Source organism: Furipterus horrens, unplaced genomic scaffold, assembly GCF_987537825.1.
Source record: "Furipterus horrens unplaced genomic scaffold, mFurHor1.1.pri manual_scaffold_1, whole genome shotgun sequence".
NCBI lineage: Eukaryota > Metazoa > Chordata > Mammalia > Chiroptera > Furipteridae > Furipterus > Furipterus horrens.
The window spans coordinates 121,631,089-121,656,229 of NW_028327171.1; the positions used below are offsets into that span (position 1 = coordinate 121,631,089).

At 35.5% G+C, this 25,141-nt stretch overlaps 1 protein-coding gene across 1 annotated transcript in view; it reads right to left on the reverse strand.

The window, feature by feature from the left end:
* PTPN4 (protein tyrosine phosphatase non-receptor type 4) overlaps nt 1–25,141 on the reverse strand; it is a 290,817-nt gene that overhangs the window by 6,983 nt on the left and 258,693 nt on the right. Inside the window, exons 19-26 of the mRNA XM_090279321.1 lie at nt 22,102–22,258; nt 18,470–18,636; nt 17,351–17,441; nt 17,205–17,266; nt 11,320–11,466; nt 9,704–9,832; nt 7,193–7,341; nt 6,216–6,351 (exon numbers count right to left, since the gene is read on the reverse strand). Coding sequence (XP_090135447.1) covers nt 6,216–6,351; nt 7,193–7,341; nt 9,704–9,832; nt 11,320–11,466; nt 17,205–17,266; nt 17,351–17,441; nt 18,470–18,636; nt 22,102–22,258 — 1,038 coding nt within the window. The remainder of the gene's footprint in view (nt 1–6,215; nt 6,352–7,192; nt 7,342–9,703; nt 9,833–11,319; nt 11,467–17,204; nt 17,267–17,350; nt 17,442–18,469; nt 18,637–22,101; nt 22,259–25,141) is intronic.

Genomic DNA, 25,141 nt, shown 5'->3' on the forward strand with positions numbered 1-25,141 from the left:
TGCTAGGATTATACCCTAAGAATCCTGAAACCTCAATTCAAAAGAACTTATGCACCCCTATGTTCATAGCAGCACTATTTACAATAGCGAAGTGCTGGAAACAACCTAAGTGTCCATCTGTAGATGAGTGGATCAAAAAACTGTGGTACATTTACACAATGGAATACTATGCAGCAGAAAGAAAGAAGGAACCCCTGCCATTTGCGACAACATGGATGGAACTAGAGAGAATTATGTTTAGCGAAATAAGCCAGGCATTGAAAGAAAAATACCATATGATATCACCTGATACAGGAGACTAAAGAACAACACAAACAAATGAACAAAATTGAACAAGGAACAGAATAACAGTTATCAGGGGGTAGGGGGGAGGGAAAGAAGGGGGATAAGTAGGGGAAGGTCTGGTCAAAGAACATGTATAAATGACAAATGGACATGGACAACGGGGTGTGGAATGACTGTGCGAGAAGGGGTGGGATGAGTGGCGGAGGGGAGCAATGGGGGAAAAATGAGACAACTGTAATTGAAAAACAATTTTAAAAAATGATTTTCTACACAGAGAAGGAAGGAATAAGGGGCAAGAGAAGGATAGAGACTAGATTTCATTGAATATACATCCTTTAGAGATTTTACTTTGGAATCATATAAAGATATCCCGTAATTATGTCATTAATTTTAAAAAAATCTACGAATTGACAATAACATGAAACAAATCAATGTGTGTATCTAGTTGATGGCAGAACTACAAAGAGAGGAGCTATTTCAAGGGACTTTGAAATAGTAATTTAACTGTACATCTTTTGTAGTATATATCCATAAAGCAAAATGACTGTAGAAAAAAATTGAAAATTCTTTTCAGTAACCATACTGTTCGTGGTAGTAGTGTTAGTTTAGCTATTCTGAGAGTGTTGTGTAATGTAAAATAAAACAAATGAGTACTTGTGATGTTCTAAGTCTTTCAATGCTGGTATTGTAGATAACCAGTATTTTTGTTAAAGAAGAAAGGCAATAAAGATGTAAGGTAGAAAATATTAAGTAAAAACACTATGGTTCTAAATTTGTATTGGAAGCACCAGTATTAATTCGTAAGTTTGTTTCCCTACCTCTGTCTATTGAAGATTTCTACAAATACTAAATCCTAACCCGAAAGCAATAAAACAATCTAGTTCTCAGATGTGCTTCCTATTAAAATTTCTTAATAAAAAGAACCAGTACTTTTTGGAGAAATTATAGATTCTATGTTTGGGGCAGGAAGTTATCTAAGTTACTAGGGTCTTGATGGAAAGGCCCAGGAGCTAAGCTGAATAGACTCCTACTGGCCAAAAATGAGACAATTTAGGCATTGTTAAGAAAAATAACTACAATGGGTTGAAACATCACACATGAATAAAGCCATTATTTCAAAATAATACCAAAATAAATGAAGTAAGTGGTCACCACTGAGAGAGCTAAGTGAATCAAGTCATTATATTAAAAACTTTAAAAATAAAGGTAAAGTATCAAGTGTTTACTTTGCCTTCCCCATACAGACTGTACCACTGGTTAACCAAATAGCAGATGAAAAGGTCCTCTTTAAAGAAGCATTCCACCTAGTAAATAAATCAAGAAATGATAATATTATCATCATTTTGAAAGCCCAATGAATTAATGATGCAGGCATTGAACACCCAAGGCTGCTAATATCACAGAAAGAAAGACAATCAGACATTATGTGCCTCTTGCAGAAAGAACATAATAACACCTTAGCTGCTCAAGCCTACCGATTCAACTTACCACTCTAGAAAATGCAGAGACCACCACCTTGGGAATGCAATCAGCAAAATTCAGACCATGGAAAACTATGCAGCACAAACGACCTCATTTGTTCATCAAATACATTGCAAAAAACAAGAAAACAAAAAGTAGGAGGAAGCAATAGATTAAAAAGTTTAGGAGACATAAACCAATCAAAATGTGGGAACCACATCTGAATCATGGCTTTACATACACTGTAAAAATAAAAATAAAACTCATTATGTATATGACCCAGCAATTTGACTTCTAGGCATATGGCCAAAAAAAAAATTGAGAATGCAGGGTCTTGAAGAGATATTTTATATCCATGTACATAGCAGCATTAGTCACAATAACCAAAAGGTAAAAATAACCCAAATATCCACTGACAGATGAAAGGATAAAAATGTGGTCTATAAACACAGTGAAATATTTTTTAGTCTTAAAAATAGAAAATTCTGACACATGCTAAAACATGGATGAGCCTCAAGGATATTATGCTAAGTGAAATAAGCCAATTACAAAAAAGGCATACATGTATAATTTCACTTCTATGAAATATCTAGAGTAGTTAAATTCATAAAAACAGAAAGTACAATGGTGGTTGCCAAGGGCTGGGAAGAGAGGGAAATGGAGTGTTGTTGTTGTAGGGGTAGAGTTTTAGTTTTGCAAGATGAAAAAGTTCTAGAGATTGGTTACGTAACGCTGTGATTATACTTAACACTATTGAATAGTATATGTAAAAACTGTTAAGATAGTAAATTTTATGTTGTACATTTTACCACAATTAAAAATAAAAAATCCATTATGTTTTAATACAGATACACAAAAACCTCTAGAAAATACTAGCAAATCAAATGAAACAATATATTAAAAGAATTATACACCATCTCCAAGTAAGATTTATCCTGGAAATGCAAGGTTAGTTTAATATCCAAAAATCAATTAATGTCATATAGTACATTAATAAAAGACAAAAACCATATGATCATTTCAATAGACACAGAAAAAGCACTTAAGAAAACTGAGTATCTTTTCATGATGAAAACACTCAACAAACCTGTAACACAGAAAACGCCCTCAACTTGATAAAGAGCATTTATTAAAAAAAAAAAGCCTATGGCTAACATGATATTTAGTGGGAAAACCTTAAAGCTGTCTTTCTAAGGTTAGAAATGCCACTTTATTTAATATTGTACCAGAGGTTTAAAACAGGACGCTTAGGCAAGAATTAAAAAAAAGAAAAGGAAGGCACCTTAATCAGAAAGGAAGTAAACTATCTGTACCTGAAGATGACATGATCTTGTATATAGAGAATACTGAAGAATCCACTTTTACACACAAAAAACTATTAGTTAATAAATGATTTCAGCAAGGTTGCAGAATACATGATCAATATACGAAATCAATTTTATTTCTATACTCAAGCAAGGAATAATCCTAAAATAAAATAAGAAAACAATTCCACTTACAATAGCACAAGAAGACTACAATAGATAAGAATAAACTTAACAGAAGTGCAAGACTTACACACTTAAAACTACAAAACATAACTGAAAGAAATTTTAAAAGACATTTAAAAATGGGAAGATTTTGTGTTCATGATTTGGAAGATGGAAAATCATTAAGATGGCAACACTCCCCAAAATGAGCTACAGATTTAATGTAATCCCTTTCCTGTTCTTCTGTTTTCTTTTGAAGAAAAGATAAACTAATTCTAAAATTCATATGAAATGCCAGGGACCCAGAATGGCTAAAACAGTTTTTTTAAAGAATATTTTATTTATTTATTTTTAGAGAGAGGGGAAGGGAGGGAGAATGAGAGGGAGAGAAACATCCATGTTTGAGAGATGCATCGATTGGTTGCCTCTCACACAGCCCCAACTGGATACCTGGCCCGCAACCCAGGCATGTGCCCTGACTGGGAATCAAACCAGCAACCTTTAGGTTCACATGCTGTCACTCAATACACTAAGCCACACAAGCCAGGGCCCAAAATAGTCTTAAAGAAAAAGAGTTGGGATATTCACATCCTGATTTCTAGTTTTATTACAAAGCTACAGTAATCAAGACAGTGTTGTACTAGCATTAAACTACACATACAAATCAATGGGATACAGTTGAAAGTCCAGAAAGAAACCCTTACATTTGTGGTGACTGATTTTTGACAAAGAACTTAGAGACAATTAATGGGAAAAGAATAATCTTTTCAAAAAATGGGGCTGGGACAACTTAATATGCACATACAGAAGAATAAAACTAGACACCTATATATGTCAGAGCTAAGCTATTAAACTCTTGGAAGAAAATAGAGAAATAAATATTTGTGACTCAAGCAATGATTTCTTAGATATAACACCAAACACATATGTGATTAAAGGAAAAAACTAGCATGTATCAAAGTTAAAAATCTGTGTGCTTCAAAAGACATAATCAAGAAAGTGAAAAACAGCATGGAGAAAACATTTGCATATCACAGCTCTATAAGAGACCTGTGTTCAGAAAATATAAAGGACTCTTACAGAAAAGAAATCCTCACCCAAGGACATGTTTTCATTGCTTTTAAAGAGAGAGGAGCCGGGCTCAGGGGCAGGGGAAGGGAAGCGGGGGAAGGAGAGGGGGAGAGAGGGAGAGAGAGAGAGAGAGAGAGAGAGAAACATCGACTGGTTGCCTTTTCATATGTACCCTGACTGGGATTGAGCCCACAACCTGGGTATGTGCCCTGAATGGAAATTGAACCTGTGACCCTTCGGTCTAAGGGATGACACTCCAGCCACACCAGCCAGGGCAGAAAATATAAAGAACTCTTACAACTCAACACAAAATGACAGAAAAAGAAGTTGAAAAAGGGCACAAAATTTGAACAGTTTTCCAAAGAAGATATATGAATAAATGGGCTATACACACACAAAAATATGCACGGTTTCATTAGTTACTGGGGAAATGCAAATCAAAACCACAATTAGATAACCACTTTATATTAAGTAAAATGGCTAAAATAAAAAAAAAATGCAGACAATAACAAGTGTTGATATGTGGAGAAAAATGGAACCCTCATACACTGCCAATGAAATTGCAAAATTGTATAGGTGCTTTGAAAACAGTCTGGCAGTTCCTCAAAAGTTTAAGCAGAGTTACAATATGACCCAGGAATTCAACTTCTGGGTATATACCCAAGGGAAATGAAAATATGTTGACACAAGAACATATACACAAGTGTTTATAGCACCATTATTCATAATAGGCAAAAATTGGGAACAATCCAAATGTTTATCAACAGATGATGAATGGATAAACAAAAGCAGTATATCCATACAATGGAGTATTATTCAGCCAAAAAAAGGAATAAAGTACTGACAAAGGCCACAGAATGGACACACCTTTAAATATTATGCGAATTAACCCTTGAGTGGTTGCATGTCATCTATGCAAAATAATCGTCAGTTTTAGCCCAATTTTGACATGGCAACGCTGCATGCGCTCAGATTAATAATCTTCGAAAGGTGTTGCATCACCTCAGTTCCGACCAAGTGCCTAAGCCATGTAGTTTACCAGGAATTCTGCGACAGAGTTGGATGACACATGTCATCCATGCGACCTCTTACACTCCATTTGGAAGCACGACCACTGCAGGGTTAAAAGAAGCCAATGACAAAAGACCAAATTGTATGATTTCATTCATATGAAACAATTTGGCAAATGTTGTTGGTTTGGAGGACCCAACATAGAGTCCATTATGTTGTCTACTTTTGTGTATGTTTGAAATTTTCTATAATTTAAAGCTAAAAAAAAGGTATTATACTTATGGGTTCATACAGGTCAATTCACTTCAGTAACCATAATGCCACCAAGAATGCTAAATGCTTTACTATAAAAAGTTATCTTAACATTAAATCTAAAATTTCATGATTCCTCTTGTGATTTGGAACATTATTCAGAGTCAGTGTAGAATACAGTAAGTTAATAGCTTTATTTCTATGGTTTTTGTTGTTGTTGCAATTTAAGTTCTTATGAAAAAGGAAATGCATTTCACCACAGCTCTTTCACTGAAAGCAGGTCTATCAAGAGTCTCCAGTTCAGGGATACTATCGTTCTCAGAATTCCACTTGACTAAGTAATACAGGGTAGGTTCCTCTGTGACTGTTTAAACACTCAAGAATTAACACGCTAGGGTGGTGCTGATAAACATTTTCTGTAAAAGACCAGAGAGTATGAAAGCAGCCATAAATATTATGTAAACAAATAAACATGGCTGTATTCCAATAAAACATTTATTTATAAAAACAAGTGACAGGCCAGATTTGGCTCACAGGCAGTATCTAACAACCCACTGTGTTAGGGGTTATTAGCTACTGGCATATATTAAAAAGCTATAAATATATATTGATAACAAAAATAATCATGTTGAAAATACACATGTATACATGAAGTACAGTACTTACAGGTGTTTGGATCATCATGGCTCGTTGATCTCTCATTGTCCTTACAATGTCTAGTGGGTAAACTGGTTGATTGCATTCAATGAGACACATGGCTGTTTCCATAGTAATAAGAACCCCAGTTCTTCCAATCCCAGCACTAAAAGAGATAAATATGGGGCAAAGTCTTCCTGATACTATTCAGTTAAACTTCTTTGGACTCTGTGCAGAAAATTAAAGTATTGATTCATATGTGTTCACCATTCTTGCCACTTTGCCTCTCAAATATTTGGTCTATAATCTGTTTTTGATGATTTTGGAAGTCTGCTCTTAAAAAGTGTTTGGAAGTTTAAAGATAAAGAGATACTTCAATATGTTCTCTGAATAAATCACTTAATAACACAGGTGGCCAGGACAGGGAGAAAATAATTTGTCACCTTTTGGTTGGTAGCCCTGAAGGTTGGAGTCACTGTACCTGGCCCGTTAAGGGCAGGAAAGGGCATGAGTCTGAAAGGAAGGAAGGGTAGCTTACCATTACTTACCTGGAGCTCCTGAAACTGGCTTATCTTGCGATGATATTGGGTAAGGCCATTCCAAGAAAGGTGAGAGTACTCACCAAATGTCCTGAGAGGGGCCATAGGCCAAGAGGGAGTACCTTGCTGGGAGGGGGACATCTAAACCTTAGGTTGCAACTCATGCCTACATCATTATATTTAATCAAATCTAAGATATTATCCATTGTAAGACAAATCCCAATTTCAGGTTTGTTAAACTGTGAAAAAGACAAACTTCTAAAATCAGTGCAATAAAGTATTATTTTTACTTATGATATTCTTTCTGCCAATCATATTGGAACACACCCTTTGCCTTCTACCTTCAGAGCATAGCTTTGAGTTATCTCTAATTATAGTGAAAATCACAACTTAAGGACAAAATAAAATATATATTCCCTTTTAAAATAATGTCAGCTATTCATTCATAAAATTCAGAAGGTATAATACCTGCAATGAACAACAATTGGTTCTTCCTTGTCAGCCCTCTTATTTCGTACATGACAAACAAAGTCCAGAAAGTCACTTGAATCATCAGGGACACCATGATCAGGCCAGGCTATGTACTGGATCTGAGTGAGTTGACGACTCTGATTTTTCTAAGTGTAAATGAAAAATTATGCACCTTAATTTAGGAATTATCATTAAAATAGAAATAGATATTCATGTCATTTTAATTTTAGAAGCAAAGCAAAAGAAACTATTCCCACTACCCCCCACCCATAATGTATACACTCAAAAAAACCCCAAAACTTCAACAAAAAGGAAAGAAACCATTTTATACAAATAGTTGTGTAAAGAAACGACTGTGTCCATTTAAGCATCAGCTGCTTGGATCATTTCTATATTTGTAAAGTACGATCTAAGATAAGTAAACAGACAAAAACAAGTTAAGTTCTAGAAAAACATTGGAAGAAAATTAAACAACTGGTAGGTGAACAAATATGGTAAAAAGATATCTTTTATGAACAAAGTTGGGCTAATCCTAAAAAACAAGTGAAATCATGGAAATCAGGAAAATAAAATCTCAAAATAAATGTGCATTAAAAACTGAAGATAATAAAAACACAAAGTCAAATCAGGGCTTAATTCCTCTTTGGGAGCCAGGAGTTGGTGAGAAAAGATCTTGGATTTATACATCTCAATTCTGTCAGTTAAGGCATTTAATATTCCAGAGCCCCACTTTCTTTAGCTGAAAATGAAACCACATCTACACCTCAAAAGGGAAAGGATTCTATGAGACAACCTGTAAATCTCCCGATTAGCTGTTTGGAATGTTATGCTAAATAATCAGTAGCTATAGTCATTCAACACTATAAAATCTGGTTATTGTCATTTATATTAAAAGGCATTTCCAGAAAAGACATAAAGTAAAAGGTAATTAAAAAATGGATCTATAATTAGCCAAAGAACATATAGGCATAATTCACAGACACAGAACAAATGTGATGGCCAGAGGGAAGGAGGGGAGGGGGCTGGGTGAAGGCGGGCAAAGGAGGGGGAATGGGGACCTCTGTAATAATGACTAACAAAATAATTTAATGGTACCAATAACCTATGAGAATGTATAATGTAAAATCATTTAAATCAGTTTTGAAAGTGTTTGCCTCTCCATCTAAGCATTACGTATTTATGTGTATATGATAGCAAATTAATTTTCCCAATTATATTTGGGACACACTTTAGAACCTAATTTGTGTCTTACTATAGTTCTGAGGTATTCAGGGTTTGCAAAGAAAAGCCACTACAGTTACTGTTGTGGATAATCTAAAGGTGGAATATAATAAACAGATTATGCTGAAGATATAAGTATTACTTTATGTAATCATATACAGCCTATCTGTCATATCTACTTGAGAAAAATGGAGAAATATCTTATTGGCTTGCCTTGTTACATTAGACCATGAGCTATACAATATATATCCCTAAACACTAAATTCATTCTGATGGAATCTCTAGCCCATAAGATTTTGAAACTAATTTTTAATTTTTTATAACTTTAGCTTTATTCAATGACGAATTCCTTTAATATAAATCGGCACAACTTCACAACTTCTAGTTCCTTCCCCTTTGGTCAGTAAGGTTCTATCTTGCTGGGCTGCTTTAATCATACTCAGTGGGTAGGGGAGTGGGAGGGGAATGGAGTTTTCATTTCCAAAGGCTTAAACATTGATGGGATAGGCCTGGGCCTTCACAGTTTGTATTGTTTGCTCTTCTCTAGCAATTGCTTCTTTCTTTTTATAGCCCCTTCAAAACCAAAGGTTGAGTGGCATGGGAATATCTAGTTACAGGTAATAAACGTGGGTTCACTGTCCTAAGCAGACTGACATGACTGACAGCATGCCACCCTCCACACACATATTCCAATTGGGTTTAAGTCATCATTTATTGATCAGTTTCCATTTCTGGGTCTGCATTTGGAAGCCAAAGGAAAGTGACTTAGGTAGCAGTAAGAAGACTAGCAATTAGAAAGCTATAATCTATCTGCTATGGGAGTGTCCTGCCTACGATCTTTCCCCCTTAATACCAAGGAGACGGAAATTTCTCTTCTCTACTCTTTTGAAAAAGGGGAATAATTTGGTAACTTACAATTAATTGTTCTTTCCATTTCCACAGATGTACTCAAATACTTCATTGATATTATTTGGAGAAAAAATCTTTATAACCAAAAATATCCCTGGTATAATTTTTATGAGCATGCATTGTTTTAAGAGTATTAAGTACTTATTTACTAGATTCTTTTTGCACTGACCACTCATATGAACTATAGAAACTGGAAATACAGTTATTGTAAAGGAAATATACTTCATGAGATTCCAAAGCATCCCAATGAAGCAAATAGTTCAGTAATTAAGAATAATATTTTCTAGTAACCAGGACTCAGACTAAAAACATTTTCAGCTTTTAAAGGCTTCACCTTGAACATAACAATTCTAATAGATGGATATCTTGCCTACCTACCTCTTGGTTAAATAGTGTCATCTTCCTGAAGATATATGCAGTGTTTCCTTCTTCTGAGTGGCAGGTGACTTGGTAGCATCCATAAGATAAACTTCCTGTGGGTTCTGGCCAATATTGGTGACACTTCACCTAAAATCAATAGATTTAGAAAAAATATATTAAAATTACGATATTTTAATATAACATTCAAACTTACAGAAAAGTTACAAGAAAAATTCAATAAACTCTCATACACATTTCACCTAGATCTGTCAACTACTAACATTTCTTTGTCTGATTTTTCTCTTTGTAATAATCTATTTGGATATATTTTGAGACTGTAAATATTCTGTTTACAACAAGCTTTCACCCAGTTTTTTACCATTTGTGATGAATTCTTGCCTAAATCAATTACTACTATAAGGATGGCAAAATGGTGCACTAATTTTGATATTTTTAGAGTTAACAATGAGAAAAGAATCTTCAACTAAAATGCCAAATACAACCCATTTACTTTCACAATTAAAATAAAAAAAATAGCTTTAATAACATATAATTTACATACCATGTAATTCACCCATTTAAAGTACACAATTCAGCTTCCAATCAAGATAGTGGTGTAGGTGAATGCTGTGCTTACCTCCTTCCACAACCACATCAAAATTATAAATAATCTACAGAATAACCATCATTAGAACCTCCTGAAGTCTAGCTGAACAAAAATCTTTTAAGTAAAGATATACAGAAGAAGCCATGTCCAGACTGTATGAGGGGCAGAGGCACAGAACAGACTGGTTCAATACCCATGAGTAGTGGTTAAAAATCAGGAGGGATATGTGGGCTGTGGGGGAGTACTCTGAGGAGTGAGGGGTCCCAGCTCCACACCAGGCTTTCAGATGAATAGATAAAGAAGTGTATGTATAGAAAATGGAATATAATTCAGCCATAAAAAAGAATTAACTTTGCTACCTGCAACAACATGGATGGACTTAGAGGGTACTATACTGAATGAAATAAATCAGACAGAGAAAGACAAGTGCCAGATAATTTCACTTATATATGGACTCTAAAAACCAAGCAGAACAGAAACAGACTCATAGATACTGAGAGCATTTTGACAGTTGCCAGATGGGAGCGGGGTTGGGGGAATGGGTGAAAAAGGTGAAGAAATTAAGAAATACAAATTGGTAGTTAGAAAATAATCACAGGTACCAGATTTATCAAAATAATCACAGGTACCAGATTTATCAAGCTGATAACTTTGTAAGTTATATAAAATGTCTAATCACGGGGTTGTACACCTGAAACTAATATAATATTGTGCATCAACTATAGTTGAAAAAAAAATTTTTTTTAAGTACACAATTGTTTTTAGTATATTTACAGAGCTGTGCAACTATCAACACAATCATCTTCAGAGCATTTTCATCACTCTCAAAAGAAATCCCATGCACTCATTCCTCTATCTCACTCCCTGTATGCCACTCTATGCTTAGATAAGCATTAATCTACTTTCTGTTCTTTATGGATTAAAAGGTTACAAAAAAGACTAAATCAATGTGAATATTTTGACTACAGTATATGCAATATAATTTGAAGAAGGCCCAAACAATGTGTAAGATTCAAGTATGACTTACTCTGCCACGTTCAACTTGTGTGGTCAACATTACAACCATAGAGGAGCCTTGTTCCCAAGTCATCTGCCAAAAATCTGTACAAGTGTGTGGTAATGGCCCTTGACAAGCAATGTACTGATTTATAATGCTAGAAGAAGGAATTTCCATCTAAAAAGAAAAAGATACAAAAATAAAATATTTTATATTAGTACTTTTAACTATAACAAAGTATATGAAAATCACCTACTAAATAATAATTGAATACAACTAACTTCAAAAAACTGCAGTCAGTACAACAAATCTTTATCAACAATTTCTTATTTTATCTGTAGAAGAAATTTCTTGTGAATGGCTGATATTCATAAAAGTTTATTTTGCAATTAGTAGAAACAGAAATTCCAAGTATTTTTCAAAGCACTGTTATAGTTTTACAGAGAACCCAGTTCTTTAAACACTTATTGGTAAAATTTGTGAGGAGCAGAAATTCTGCCATTTTAGTTTAGATTTTACATAACAGATGTAACATAAAAGAATATTAGGAAAAATATTTTAAATTCATTATTATTTTCAGAAAGAGGTAAGATTGTATTTGTATAAAACAAGTCATCGTACTACATTTTGAGATTAAATTTTAAAAAGGAAAAGCTGACATATGCACATAGCAACTGGAAGAATACCAAAGGGTGAACAGAGAAAGATGTCTCCTTTCCATCCCAGCCTCCAGTTTATGTCCAAGAGAGCAATCCTTTCTTATAGTTCTAATACATCTGTTCAGAGATATTCTACACACAACACACAAATAAACATGTAAAACTCTTCTCCTGTTTCTGTAAAACAGAAGTGGTGGCATATAATGTTGTTCTGCATCTTGTTTCTTTTTTCCCCACTTTATCATTGAGATCATGTCAGATTTGAAAATAAAATTTCTTTCTTTTTAGTGGCTCTAGTGTATAAATATACTTTATTTAACAAACATTTAAGTTGTTGCTAATCTATTTGCTACCATAAACAAATCTGTACTGAATACTTTCATAAACCTAATATTTTTGTGCACATTAAAAAACCCATTTGAATGTGTAGTAGGTAGACATGAGAATGCTGGATCAAAGTGTATGTGCCTTTAGAATTCTGTCAGGTAGTACCAATTTGCTCTCCAAAGAGGTTGTACCTATTTATATTTTTACCATAATGTATGAGAAATGCTTGTTTCCTGATAGTGGCCTTAATATATCCATAATCCATAATCCACAATTGTGGAACTCCCAATTTTCTAAAGCATAACTTTGTCTTTTTCTTTTGGTACACCTGACTAACTTGGACTCATTTCACAGCAATATCTGAGTTGAACTCATCTAAGACTGTTAGTGGACATATCCACAGTTAGCTGCTGCATATCAATATACTGATTATAGCCTGCTAGGGATGTTACCTATATAATATATGGCATATGCACTTTCTAAATTCCAAAGCATATTTGATCTCAAGCTTTCAAGTCTATATTTAAGAATATAGACTTAAATATGGTATTATCAAACTTTCTGATATTTCAATCTAATTAGCGAAAAATGCCAGTTCCCTGCAGTTGTGATTTGCACTTTTTGTAAATTTGAGTGTATTATTATTTAACTATGTTATTTTTCTAAGTGTTATAGTGGTATTGTGGTTTTGCTAAAAAATAAAAAATAAGAAAAGGTCCTCAGATTCATACTAAAATAGTGCATTGCCATTATGCACAGACTCTGTATTTCTAAGTTTGCCTACTTGCTAACATTTATTTGTAACCTCAAGTACTTAAAGAGCTTTCATGGTTATTTATCGATATTAAAAGAGAAAAAATTTGAGCCACCCAATATGTACATTTCCAGCCAATTTGGAATAAGATGCTACTATTCTGTCTTCTTGTTTCTGCTCTCATATTGTAAACAAGTGTCCTTTTTGTAGTCTATTTGGTTTTTTAATTTCTGTGCTTGTTGCTAGTGATTTCACTGTTTAAAGTGGTCCCCAAGGGTAGTGCTGAGTACTGTCTAGTGTTCTAAGTGTAAGGAGGCCATGATATGCCTTATGGAGAAAACACATAGCTAGATAAGCTTCCTTCAGGCATGTTATAGTGCTGTTGGCTGTGAACTCAATATTAATCAACAATGTGTATTACATAAGGTATCTTTATACAGAAACAAGATTATGTATTGACCAGCTGAAAAAAATGTTGCAACCAAAGGCTCATGGGATCTACCTTTATATTTCCCTTGGAAGAAGAGTTCAATATTTGCTAATTCAGGATTAATGAAGACTTTATAGACTATCATAAATAATAAAAATTGACTATTTACAAAAGTGATATATTTGGGCTTATAAAATAATCTAGAAGGGTAGTGTTTAGATGGAACATGATTGGCCATTTGTTGACTTTTCTTGAAGCTGGGTAACAGGTTTATTAATTTTTTAAAAATATACTTTATTGATTATGCTATTACAGTTGTCCTAATTATTTTTCCACTTTGCCCCCCTTGGCCCAGTACCTCCCTTCCCTCCAGCAACACCCCCACCCTACCTTAGTTCATGTCCATGGGTCATGCATATAAGTTCTTTGGCCTCTGCACTTATTCCCTCTATTTTGTACCTACCAGTTATGCTTCTTGATCCCTGCACCATTTCCCTCATTCTTTCCCTTCCCCCTCCCAGCTGATAACCCTCCATGTGATCTCTATATCTATAGTTCTGTTTCTCTTCTACTTTAGTTTGTTTTTGTTTTCTTACATTTGTTTGTTGATAGTTGTGAGTTTGTTGTGATTTTAGTATTCATAGCTTTGATCTTCTTTTTCTTAAATGTTTCCCTTTAACATTTCATATCATAAAGGCTTGGTGATGATGAACTCCTTTAGCTTTACCTTGTTTGGGAAGCACTTTATCTGCCCTTCTATTCTAAATGATAGCTTTGCTGGACAGAGGAATCTAGGTGATAGGTCCCTGCTTTTCATTATTTTGAATTCTTCTTGCCAGTCCTTTCTTGCCTGCAAAGTTTCTTTTGAGAAATCACCTGATAGTCTTATGGGAACTCCTTTAAAGGTAAATCTCTGCCTTTCTCTTGCTGCTTTTAAGATTCTCTCTTTTGCTTTAACCATTGGCATTTTAATTATGATGTGTCTTGATGTGGTCCCCTTAGCTTGTTTGGGACTCTGTGTGTCCTAGACTTGTATGGCAATTTCTTTTTACCAAATTAGGGAAGTTTTCCTTCATTATTTTTTCAAGTAAGCTTTCAATTTCTTGATCTTCCTTTTTTCATTCTCATAGCCCTATGATTCGGATGTTGTTACGTTTAAAGTTGTCCCAGAGATTCCTAAGCCTCTCCTTGTATTTTTTTCAATTCCTGTTTCTTCATTCTGTAGTGGTTGACTGTTTATTTCTTCCTTATATTCCAAATCGTTGATTTGAACCCTGGCTTCCTTCCCTTCACCTTTTGTTTCATGTGGATTTTCCTGTTTCACTTAGCATAGCCTTCTCTTCTTCCCTTCTGTGTTTGCCATACTCAGTTATTTTTCTGAGCATAGTATCACCAGTGTTTTGAACTCTGTCTTGTTAGGTTTGCTATCTCCTCCTCACTTAGTTCTCCCACTGACCTTGATCTGCTCCCTCTTTTAGGTCATACTTCTCTGTCTTCTCAACTTAACAGCCTCGTATGTTTACCCCTGTGTATTAGGTAGAACTGTCCCACCTGTTACATTGTAAGGGGCAGAACCTTAGGTATTCATCAGTACAGGGCAACCAATTTCACCACCTGGTGGCTCTGTATGTGGGGGAGGGATCAGAAAGGAAACAATGCCGCTTGCTCAGCACTTGCCCCTTTTCCAGTCACTTCGCCCGTTTCCCGTATGCGACTGCCACCCCCTAGCTGTTGTCTTGGTGATAGTTCCCAGGGTTGGTGGGTTTGGATATGTTCTAGGACCATCCGGGCTCTCTAACTAGACTCTCCTGAGAGACAGGCAATCTCTTCCACTGCTGCCGCCCTCACTTGTCTTCACAACCAGAAGCCATAAGGCTTTATTTTCCCAGTACTGGGCCTGTGAGCTGTGGAGTCTGGCTTGGGACTGGGATCAGTCCCCAGGTGTCCCCCCTTGGCTTTTATAATGTTTGACTGCTCTTTCCACCAGCTGGCAGCAGCCACTGCCTTGCTGCCACTGCCACACCGTGTCCTCTCCATCCTGGCTCCCTGGCTCTGCCCCTCCTACCAGTCTGGATGAGTATTACTTCTTCATATCTTTGTTGGATTTCCATGCAGTTCAATTTTCTGGTAGTTCTGGTTGTTTTTTGTTTTCAGATAGGTGTAATCCTTCTTATGGTTGTGGAACGAGGTAAAAAGTGTCTACCTACACCTCCAGCTTGGCCAAAGTCCTAAGTACCACGTTTATTTTTTTTGGGGTGGGGTGGGGGGCGGTCTTCACACTGTTCTACTTTTGTATAGATTTGAAAATGCCATAAAAAATTTTTAAATGCCATTTGCAAAACCCTTCCTATGAACTGTCTTTACATAGCCTTCATTATTTTCATTGCAGTATATTTTTCTTACTCATTTATAGAGCTCTTTATATGTTGAAAAAATAAGCCCTTTGTAGTATTTAAAAAATTCAGTTTGTCATTTGATTTTATTGTACTTTTTAAGCATCCCCCAAGTTAAATATTTTACATTGCCACATTCATCAATATTTTCTTTATAGCTTAGACATGTACATAAGCTTAGAAAAATCCTCCTCTTTCTGAGATATTGTTTTCAAATACCTTATTTATTTTACAGAGAAGGGAAGGGAGGAAGAAAGAGAAAGAGAGGAACACTGATGTGAGAAACACTGATCAGTTGCCTCTCATATGTGCCCAACCAGGGACTGAACCTGCAACCCAGTGATGTGCCCTGACCGGGAATCGAACTGGTAACCTTTTGCTTTGCGGGATGATGCCCAAGCAACTGAGCCACACTGGTCAGGTCCCCTTTCTGAGATTTTAAACAATTCTCATGTATTTCCTTCAAGTGCTTTCATGATTCCATTTCTTACATTTATATTTTGATATATTGAAAATATGTGGTGGCCTCAAGAGTGTGAAGGTAGAGATAAATAATATGATGTATGAATTTGTTTCAAAATAATTTGGATGTGTGGGGGCATGGTAGGTGTATAGGTGAAACAAAGTTGGCCATAAGTTAATAATTATTGAAGTAGAGTCCTGTGTTTAAAGAGGTTCATTTTATTTTTTCCTCTATATTTGTATGTTTGGAATTTTCTGTAATACAAAGTTAAGGAAAAAAGTAATAATCCTTTTTATTTGCCTATGGGTATGGGGGTACCTTCCTTATAATGATATATTCTAGACAGATCTAACTCATTCACTAATCTGTTTTACCATCAATGATTTAAAAGGCTATCTCTACCATAAACAAAATTCTAGTCTTTTTTTTCCACCAAATTCTATTTATTTACTTTTAGAGATAGGGGAAGGGAGTGAGAAAGAGAGGGAGAGAAACATGAGAGAGATACAGCAATTGGTTGCCTCTCATACTCCCCTAACTGAAGAACTAGCCCACAGCCCAGGCATGTGCCCTTACTGGGAATTGAATGAGTAACCTTTCAGTTCGCAGGCCAGTGCTCAATCCACTGAGCCACACCAGCCAGGGCCAAAATATTAGTCTTTATTTCAACTTATTTCTGGACTAGACTATTCCATTTCATTGTTCAATGTATAGATTAATATGCCACCATTTTAAAACATTAATATCAATATTTGGATATTGTAATATTTTTCAATATCTAAAAGTTTCAATATTCTCTCACGGTTAGGCTTTTAACAAAAAGAAATAAATCTCAAAAGTTTATAGTGTCCCTCTTATACCCATAAAGACATAATAAAAATAAACTTACATTTATATAATTTGCATTAATGTAGTCTTCATTACCCTTTAAGATAACCCGTGTAGCATCATCTGAAAAAATTTCAGAGAAAGAATGTTTTAATAAAGTTATATTAAAAAGATTGAAGTTAATATACAGAGATCATAGGTACTTACAAGGTGAAATATCTCTGTATCTATTTTTGGAAATGTTCTGAGGTAATTTGGCACAAGACATTGTCATTCCAGGTTTTTTTCGATATAGTTGCTAAAAAGAAAAAATAGGTGTGAGTCCAGCAAGCCATCAAGATTCCTTCTGTTTTTCAGACTTGTTTCTATGCTATGAAATAGGTTTTGTTCCTTGGGACACTTCATCTATACAATGATGTACCTTAGACTGACAGGATATTAAATCAAATTTCCAAATCTAAATGTAGTACAATTTCTGACCTGAATTTTATATATAACATATTTTGAAGAATGGCAAAAAAGTGAAAATAATTTTGCTTACAGCAAAAAGGTACTTAAAGTTTTGAAGAAAATCTGCAGAAAACATTTAGCTTTCATTTAGTTTGTATATGTTTATAGTACAGTAGTCCCTCCCTATATAGTGGTTCACTTATCGCGGCCTCACTGTATCGTGGGATTTTAAAAAATATTCTATTTAATTATTTATCGCAGATTTTTCGCTATATCGCAGGGTTTTATGGTACACTATATATGTATATATATATATATATGTTGTTACAGTTACGTAGGTTTAAGAGTGTAGAATAAATGTAAGGTTCATACTTTGCAGGGGGGTCTAGAACATAATATCCGCGTATACAAACCTAAGAACTTAAAAAATAAAAACTGACCTACCTTAAATGTTTTTTAGTCACAAATATTTTAGTCAGTTATCTATAACACATTCTTCAAAGCAACAAATATTAATGATGGCTAACCACACTGACAAAAATTAGAGCGGGATTAAATATGACAAAGTACAGAAGTTATTTTCCTTTAACTCAGGATTTTTAAGTCTGCAATCACCTATCTTCATCTGCCAAATTTCACAAAAATGGCTATTTAATTACAGAAAAAATATTAGTTTAGTAACATATGTATTAAAATCTCCTATTACTCTCTTTTAAATAGGCATCTATTTATGTAACCATACCCAGTATTTTGGGAGCAAGTTTAAAAACTTCGTATTTTAGAACTCTTATTTCAAATATTTCTCAGAATATCATTTTAGTTTGTAAATTGTAACTCACAGGTAAAGCAGTTAAGAAATCATACAGTATTACTTACATCAAATTGTGTCAGGACCGTTCCAGTGATAAGCCCCTCAGCTAGCTGGATCATTGACTCCTGCAGGGAATGGTCATCCTGGTGGATGCTATCTAGTGGGGTTTTCTCAGGAATGTACTGGAAGTCTGGCTCATTTTCTAGCTTTTCTTCCACTACATCATAGACAGCTAAGACAAACAAAACAACCCACACAGAGAACTTAATGAATTGGTAAAAGGAATTTAGCAGATTTATTCTTTAATTATGTGTCAGGAAATACTTTATTTATTCATAATTCATCAGGCCATGGTGTGGGGATGAAGAGTGACTGTGGAGTTGAAGAAATTTACTGTACCTTTGGGGAAAATAAGGGTTCTTGGCCATTTTGCTGAAAATGCCTATGACTTGAAGAAACATTAAGAAAAAAGAGGAACTGCCAAATGCAGCTCTGAACAGACTTGACCTAATTTGTGGGACCTAGGGCAAGAGTACAAATAGAGGCCTATATATTATATGTCTAGATATGAATGGTTACAAATAAAATGAACAGAGTTCTAAACAAAATGTTTTATCCTCTCTCCTTAACATCTACAAAACAACCTGGGAGTCCAGATTTCAAATGAGACACTAGGCCAGAACTCATTATCCATGGTAGTGTGAGGAAAGCCTGACCCTAGATCCTGGCCTGTAAACCATCCTACTTCTTTCTTACCCTCAGTTTCATTATTTAACATGGGAAAATATAAACATTCCCACGAATATCCCAGTCCATATGTAAGCTTGTTCTACACACCTCTGCGATTGCTGCATTTTAGTCACTCCGGCTGGCCTAGGGGTACATACATTATGTGAGCCACCTTGGGAGAATGGATTTGGGGAAAATGGTTACACAGGGCCAGGAAGTGGGCTCAGAGCTATTTGGGACAAAGAATTGAGGGTTGAAAAAAGTGGTCTATGAAGGATGGGGAGGTCATAAGTGATGGCCTGGCATGTTCCCTCACTCCTACAAAATCTTTACCCTCATGGTGGTGGTAGAGGGCAAAGGTGGAGAACCAGAATACAGTCCTCCAAAGGATGGGGCCAGCTAGGGGTCTATTATGCCCCTAAGAGTTTTGGTTCCTGCTTAGATATGTATGCACTTTTGGGAAAAACAAATTTCTGAAATGAAGAACAAAAAGGTGAAAAGGTATAAATGCATTTTGTCCATGAATAAATAAGATTTAAAGGGGAAAGGACCAGAAAAAATAAGCTCTTTGTTTTTTGATTATACAGTAAGCCCTCACTTGATATTACTGATAGGTTCTTGGAAACTTATTTTTAACAAAATGACGTACAATGAAACCTAATTGATAAAAACAAGAGTTAAGTTCCTACAGCATATTTCTGGTCAAAAAAACATCACCAAACTTCTCAATAAAGATCCAAAAAGCTTCTAATATTAAACACTGACATAAATATGAGCTATACACACATTTAATAAAAATTAATAAAACCAAGTAAGATAATTATTTTCCAACCTGCTTATTTCAGTTCAGGGTCTCAGATGGCCAGATACTTCCCTGGCAGCTAAGGGTGCCAACCCACCCTGGACAACAGGGCATTCTTCCATCACAGGGCCAGGCACACACACATTCACACTCACTCACACCGGGACAACATATATATGTCAATTCACCTCATGTGCACAACCTGGAGTCCCCAGAGAAAACCCTTGCAGACACGGGATAATATGCAAACTCCACACAGACAGTGGCACCAGCTGGGTATTATTTTCTTTTTTCTCATCAATGTTATATTAAAATGATGTTGAACGAAACATTGTTCAAGGACCTGCTGTATATTATTTTAAGTAAAAATGGACATGATAAACCACAATGAAAGCGAATACAGTTCCTGCCCAGATTTTGAAAATAAAATAATATTAGAAAGATAATTTGTCAAGAAGTAAGATGCAAGTGGGTCTTCTCCTAATTTAAAATATAAATGAAGTGATTTGGAATTGCAAAAAAGTGAAGACTGTTCCATGATAGGGGCTTCTGTTCATATTCTGGGTCTGTACTAGTCATGAATTTGTGAGCAGAAAACTGAATGTCTGGTGCCAAAATGTCTTCAACTATAAAATGGGGATAAGTCATCAGCCTCATTGGACGGCTGTTAAATAAAAACATTAAATGAAATGAAAATATACAAGATTCCAGGAACACTGAAAGTGTTTAAAAATTATTATTAAGTTCTCTAGTATCTATTATCAAGAGAAAACAAAATAAAGAGAATATTATTCTTAGTATAAAATTTAAGTTGCTTTATGTGACAGAAAATGCTAATAATAAATCACCTAAATATCAGATCTAAATGAATAAGTTCTTTGAAAATTCAAAATAGACGTTCTCTTGGAGTCCAATTAATCTTCCTAGAAAGCAAATTCCAGATCATGAAAACAGAAAACACAAAGTAGAGAAAATGAGCTGAAAATGCCTATTTGTACCAGACAGGCAAAATGAGTTTCGCAATTTTTTCCTTGCAAATTTTACAGGGGTGTGGGTGTGGTGTGAGAATAGACAGGATTTGTAATTACATTTTACTTCTCTACGGTATATATTCAACAACCGGAAACATGGCATTAACCAATAATTACTCTTGTGCCTAAAACTATGATTAGTAGCAAATTCTTCAGAACAAAACTAGATGAAAATGTCTAATGCTGAGATACAGGCACATAAGAATTTTTTCTTAGAGGAGACTCACAGTGTTGTGGGAACTTGAAACAATGCCATATGACTAGTGAGGCTGAGGATCTGGGATTAATGAATTGCAGGAAAGGGGGAGGGTTTCTGGTAAAATCAGCTCTTGTCAAAAAAACTGAAGAAAGAGGGACATAGCCTTAGGAACAATAGGACTGAAAGAAGTTGGATATTTAGTTCAACTAATAGTTTTAACTATCCAAAGAAGGAATGACTGCTTCAGGGGCCACTGAGTGCTCCACACAGGCAGGATGTTCTTGAGATTGTTATAGAGGAACTCAAGTATTCAGCAAAGGAGCCAGAGCATACAGCATTAGGATTTCTACAAGCCTGGGACTCTGACTGAATTAACAAGTCAGCTGTCCAAAGCAGGAGATGACACAATTAGGCTACTAGGCATTCTCTACTGAAAACATAGAAAGGATGTGTTTTTTATTAGATGCTTTAACTACAGCTTGTTACAGAGTTTTCTAAAAGTGGAACAAAGTTCAAAATTTACTTGTTCATTCAACAATAATTTATTGATTACCTACTACTACTATTAGAGCAAGTGGGGGAAGAAGGCCATTTTAGCTATGGTAGCCAGGAGAGAAGGACTTTCTGAGGATGACATTTGAGCAAAGACCTGAAGGGAGTTAGGGTGTAAGTCATACAGAAGTGTTTTAGGTAGGAGGAACAGCATGAAAGTCAGCACAAAATAGAGTGAGCAAAGCTGAGTGGCAGGCAAGGCCAAGAATTTAGATTTTACTCCAAACATGAATGGAAGCTACTGTGATTTGAACAGGAAACTGACATGACTTTCATTTTTAAAAGCTTACTCTGACTGCTATGTCCTGTAGTAAATACTAATAATATGAAAAATATTCAGTGCTACATTGAGTACTTACCATTAGTGCTACATTGAGTACTTACCATTAGGTCGAACAAGAAGTACAAGATCCCCAGAATGTCTCTCACAGCTAGCTTTAATAAACAGGACAACCTGATCATGGGTATATTCTGCAATGTCCTGACCATTGATCAGTAAAACTTGGTCCCCTTCATTCAATCGAGGGACACAGAGGTCAGCCTGTAATGTAATGCAAATAAGGTTTCAGATTTGTACATGGCTTTCTAAAAGTAAAGCACAAAAATTATTTTTATAGACTCTTTAGCAGGAAAACTAAAACTACATAAAGTATCTATTCATTTACTCATCCACTTAAAAAAAAGAATAGAAATCTAGCTTTCCCATGAAGATACTGTTATATGCATAGCCATACAGATAAGACTCCCTGGCTGGTTTGGCTCAGTGGATTGAGCGTCGGCCTGAGAGCTAAGTGTCGCTGGTTCGATCTTCCAGTCAGGGCACATCAGAGAAGGAAAACTCTGACTCCAAAAAACCTCCGCTGCCTTGCGGCATACCTCTTCAGGGGAAAGGCTAAGGGAGTAAACCCCGACAGAAAATCCGGAGCCGGAGTCCCTAAGGTGGTTTGACGCTGTAGTCAACACCGGCAACTCCTGCGGCGCACCTGAAGCCAAGCTGTATTGACTCCGTCTTTCCCTTGGACCCTTCAGCTGCGAAGAGAGGGGGGGGTCTGCTGCATGGGCAACAGCAGACCCTCCATATCACCCCGCCCAGGCTCTGTAGCTTCAGCTTCACTGGAGAGGACACTCCAGCGTCATCGCAAGATGTCGATTCAACACGGGAGGAGACAGATACCGTGTCACTCCCGAGTCGGACTGCACAGCCATTCTCGGCGGTGCAGATAGACTCTTAAGAAGCTACACCATCGTCTCTCGAGACGGAGAGCTGCCGATACGATACAGATAAGACTAGTTACCTTGAGGCGACTAGATACAGCCAGCCTTCCCTTTGCACTGTCCAGATATGCACATATTTCAATTACCACAGTTTAGTCAACACCCCCATCTCTCAACAACATGGTACAAATTTCAGTTACTACTATTGTGAATAATTGCATAAAATACAATCTCTGCTGCTAGCTTAACAGTTCAAAAATCACTATATAAATAATAGACATACATCATGATCAGTGATCAAACACATCACTTCTTTTAATATCTGTAGGTAATTTGTCACTGTGTATTTATCTGTTATTCAGTTCATGCAGAGGCAGCAAAGTGTGTACCTCTGTTGCTCCTTGTCTCCCAATAATAAACCCACATAAAAATGGATAATCTAAAGAGGAACTTGGCCAAAAAAGTTACAAGTGCAGCAAAGGAACAAAAAGTGATACTGCTGTAAATGGAGTCACAGAAGAAACAGCTGATGATGAAAATATACACTCCTACTGTGTAAGAGACTGTATATATAGATAAAGGGATTTAGTGCAGGTGAACTTATCAACATAAATGATTAAAGTGGCTGCAATAAAAATGATGAAGATGTCTGTGAGGATGTGATGCTGGCATAAAACTTCTCATCAAAGAAACTCTTGGAGATATTTTACATTAAAAATGTAGAGGGCAAAACACAGGAAATAAATTCAAACTGAGAAAGGATTACAACAATTTGCCAAGGCAAGAAAGAATGTTCACTCTGTATTTTAAGTTATATAACCAGAAGGACACAAGCCCTGTTCAAACTACTTGTGATTTTCACAAAGAAATAAAATACTTAAATTCTCCACATTTCTAATGTTTAGACTTATAGGACACTAAATCAGTATTAGTTTTACTATTTTTTAAATTTCCCTATAGATTTATAAAAGAAAGTAAGATTTTAATGTTTTGATAAAAAATTTAAAGGTCATAGGATCAACCACAATTTTCCCCATTGATTATCAGTCACTTCACACAGTTTCAGCTTAAATGGTCATTTTTATAGTCCTGTACTACTGTGTAAAGTGAGGACTGACTGCATTTTATTGGGAAAACAAGTAATTAATGTAAAAGAGATAAACAGAAATATGGACAGCATATGTTGGAGTTAAGTTTGAAGGATGATAGGTCAGATAGAAAAGAAAACGATGGGATTGGATCTCACACAAATAGAAACTCCCTGTGGCAAAAGTTTGAAGAAATGAAAGCATGACTACTCAAATTCACTAGAAACACGAAGTCAATAAAATACAACATGATATTCTTATTAGTGAAAACGGCATTGGTCTAGGAGCCATGTTCTTCCTCTATTGCTTAAAAAATGTGTGATCTTAGACACCCAGGACTCTGAAAATGGAGCAGATATCTGCCCTAATTATTTCAAAGAGGTGTGAAGATAAAAATGATATAAAATCTGGAGAATTCAAACTTAAGGCTATGAACATTTTGTAGTTGCCTCTTTCTCTACTGCTTGTATGGAAGCAGATGACATTCATATACTCCTGTGCATTAGCAGTGTGATGCTTTTATGTACCAGTTAGGTCCAAGTTTTTGTAAATGTCTTCAATATACCCAAAGAGTGGTGAATTGGGAGTTATTAATATTATTGGGAGAAACATAATGGGTTACAGCAACAAAAGTTATCCTCTCGCCTTACTTTGTGGACAGTATAGTTATTGAAAAAAGGAGGTGGCCTATGTGTTAGGGAGAAGATAGTAATGAATCTCTAACTGTATCTTGCATATATCCACTGATACTTCCAGAAGATTGAAGCTAAAAGGGCAGTATTAACTAACTTGCAGAGTTTTTTTTTAAACCCATTATCACTGGAGGAAACTCTCTCATGCTTAATCTGCTTTTTTCAGGTATGTTTACAATATTTTATTAGCATATCATTTTGACCTGAAAAAGTCAGATGAACTGTATATTAACATACATTTTGTTGAAGCAGCAGCTACTGGCTGAAAGATGATCACATAGGAACAAAAATATGACTTTAATTGGAAATAATTTTATCCATTTCAGAAGGAGTCCAATATAAAAAGACATTAAAATATTTAACAGCCTGTCTTCTTCCCCCAATCACTTAAAATGAGGTTTCCAAGTGGAAAACCGTGATGGTCTCTAA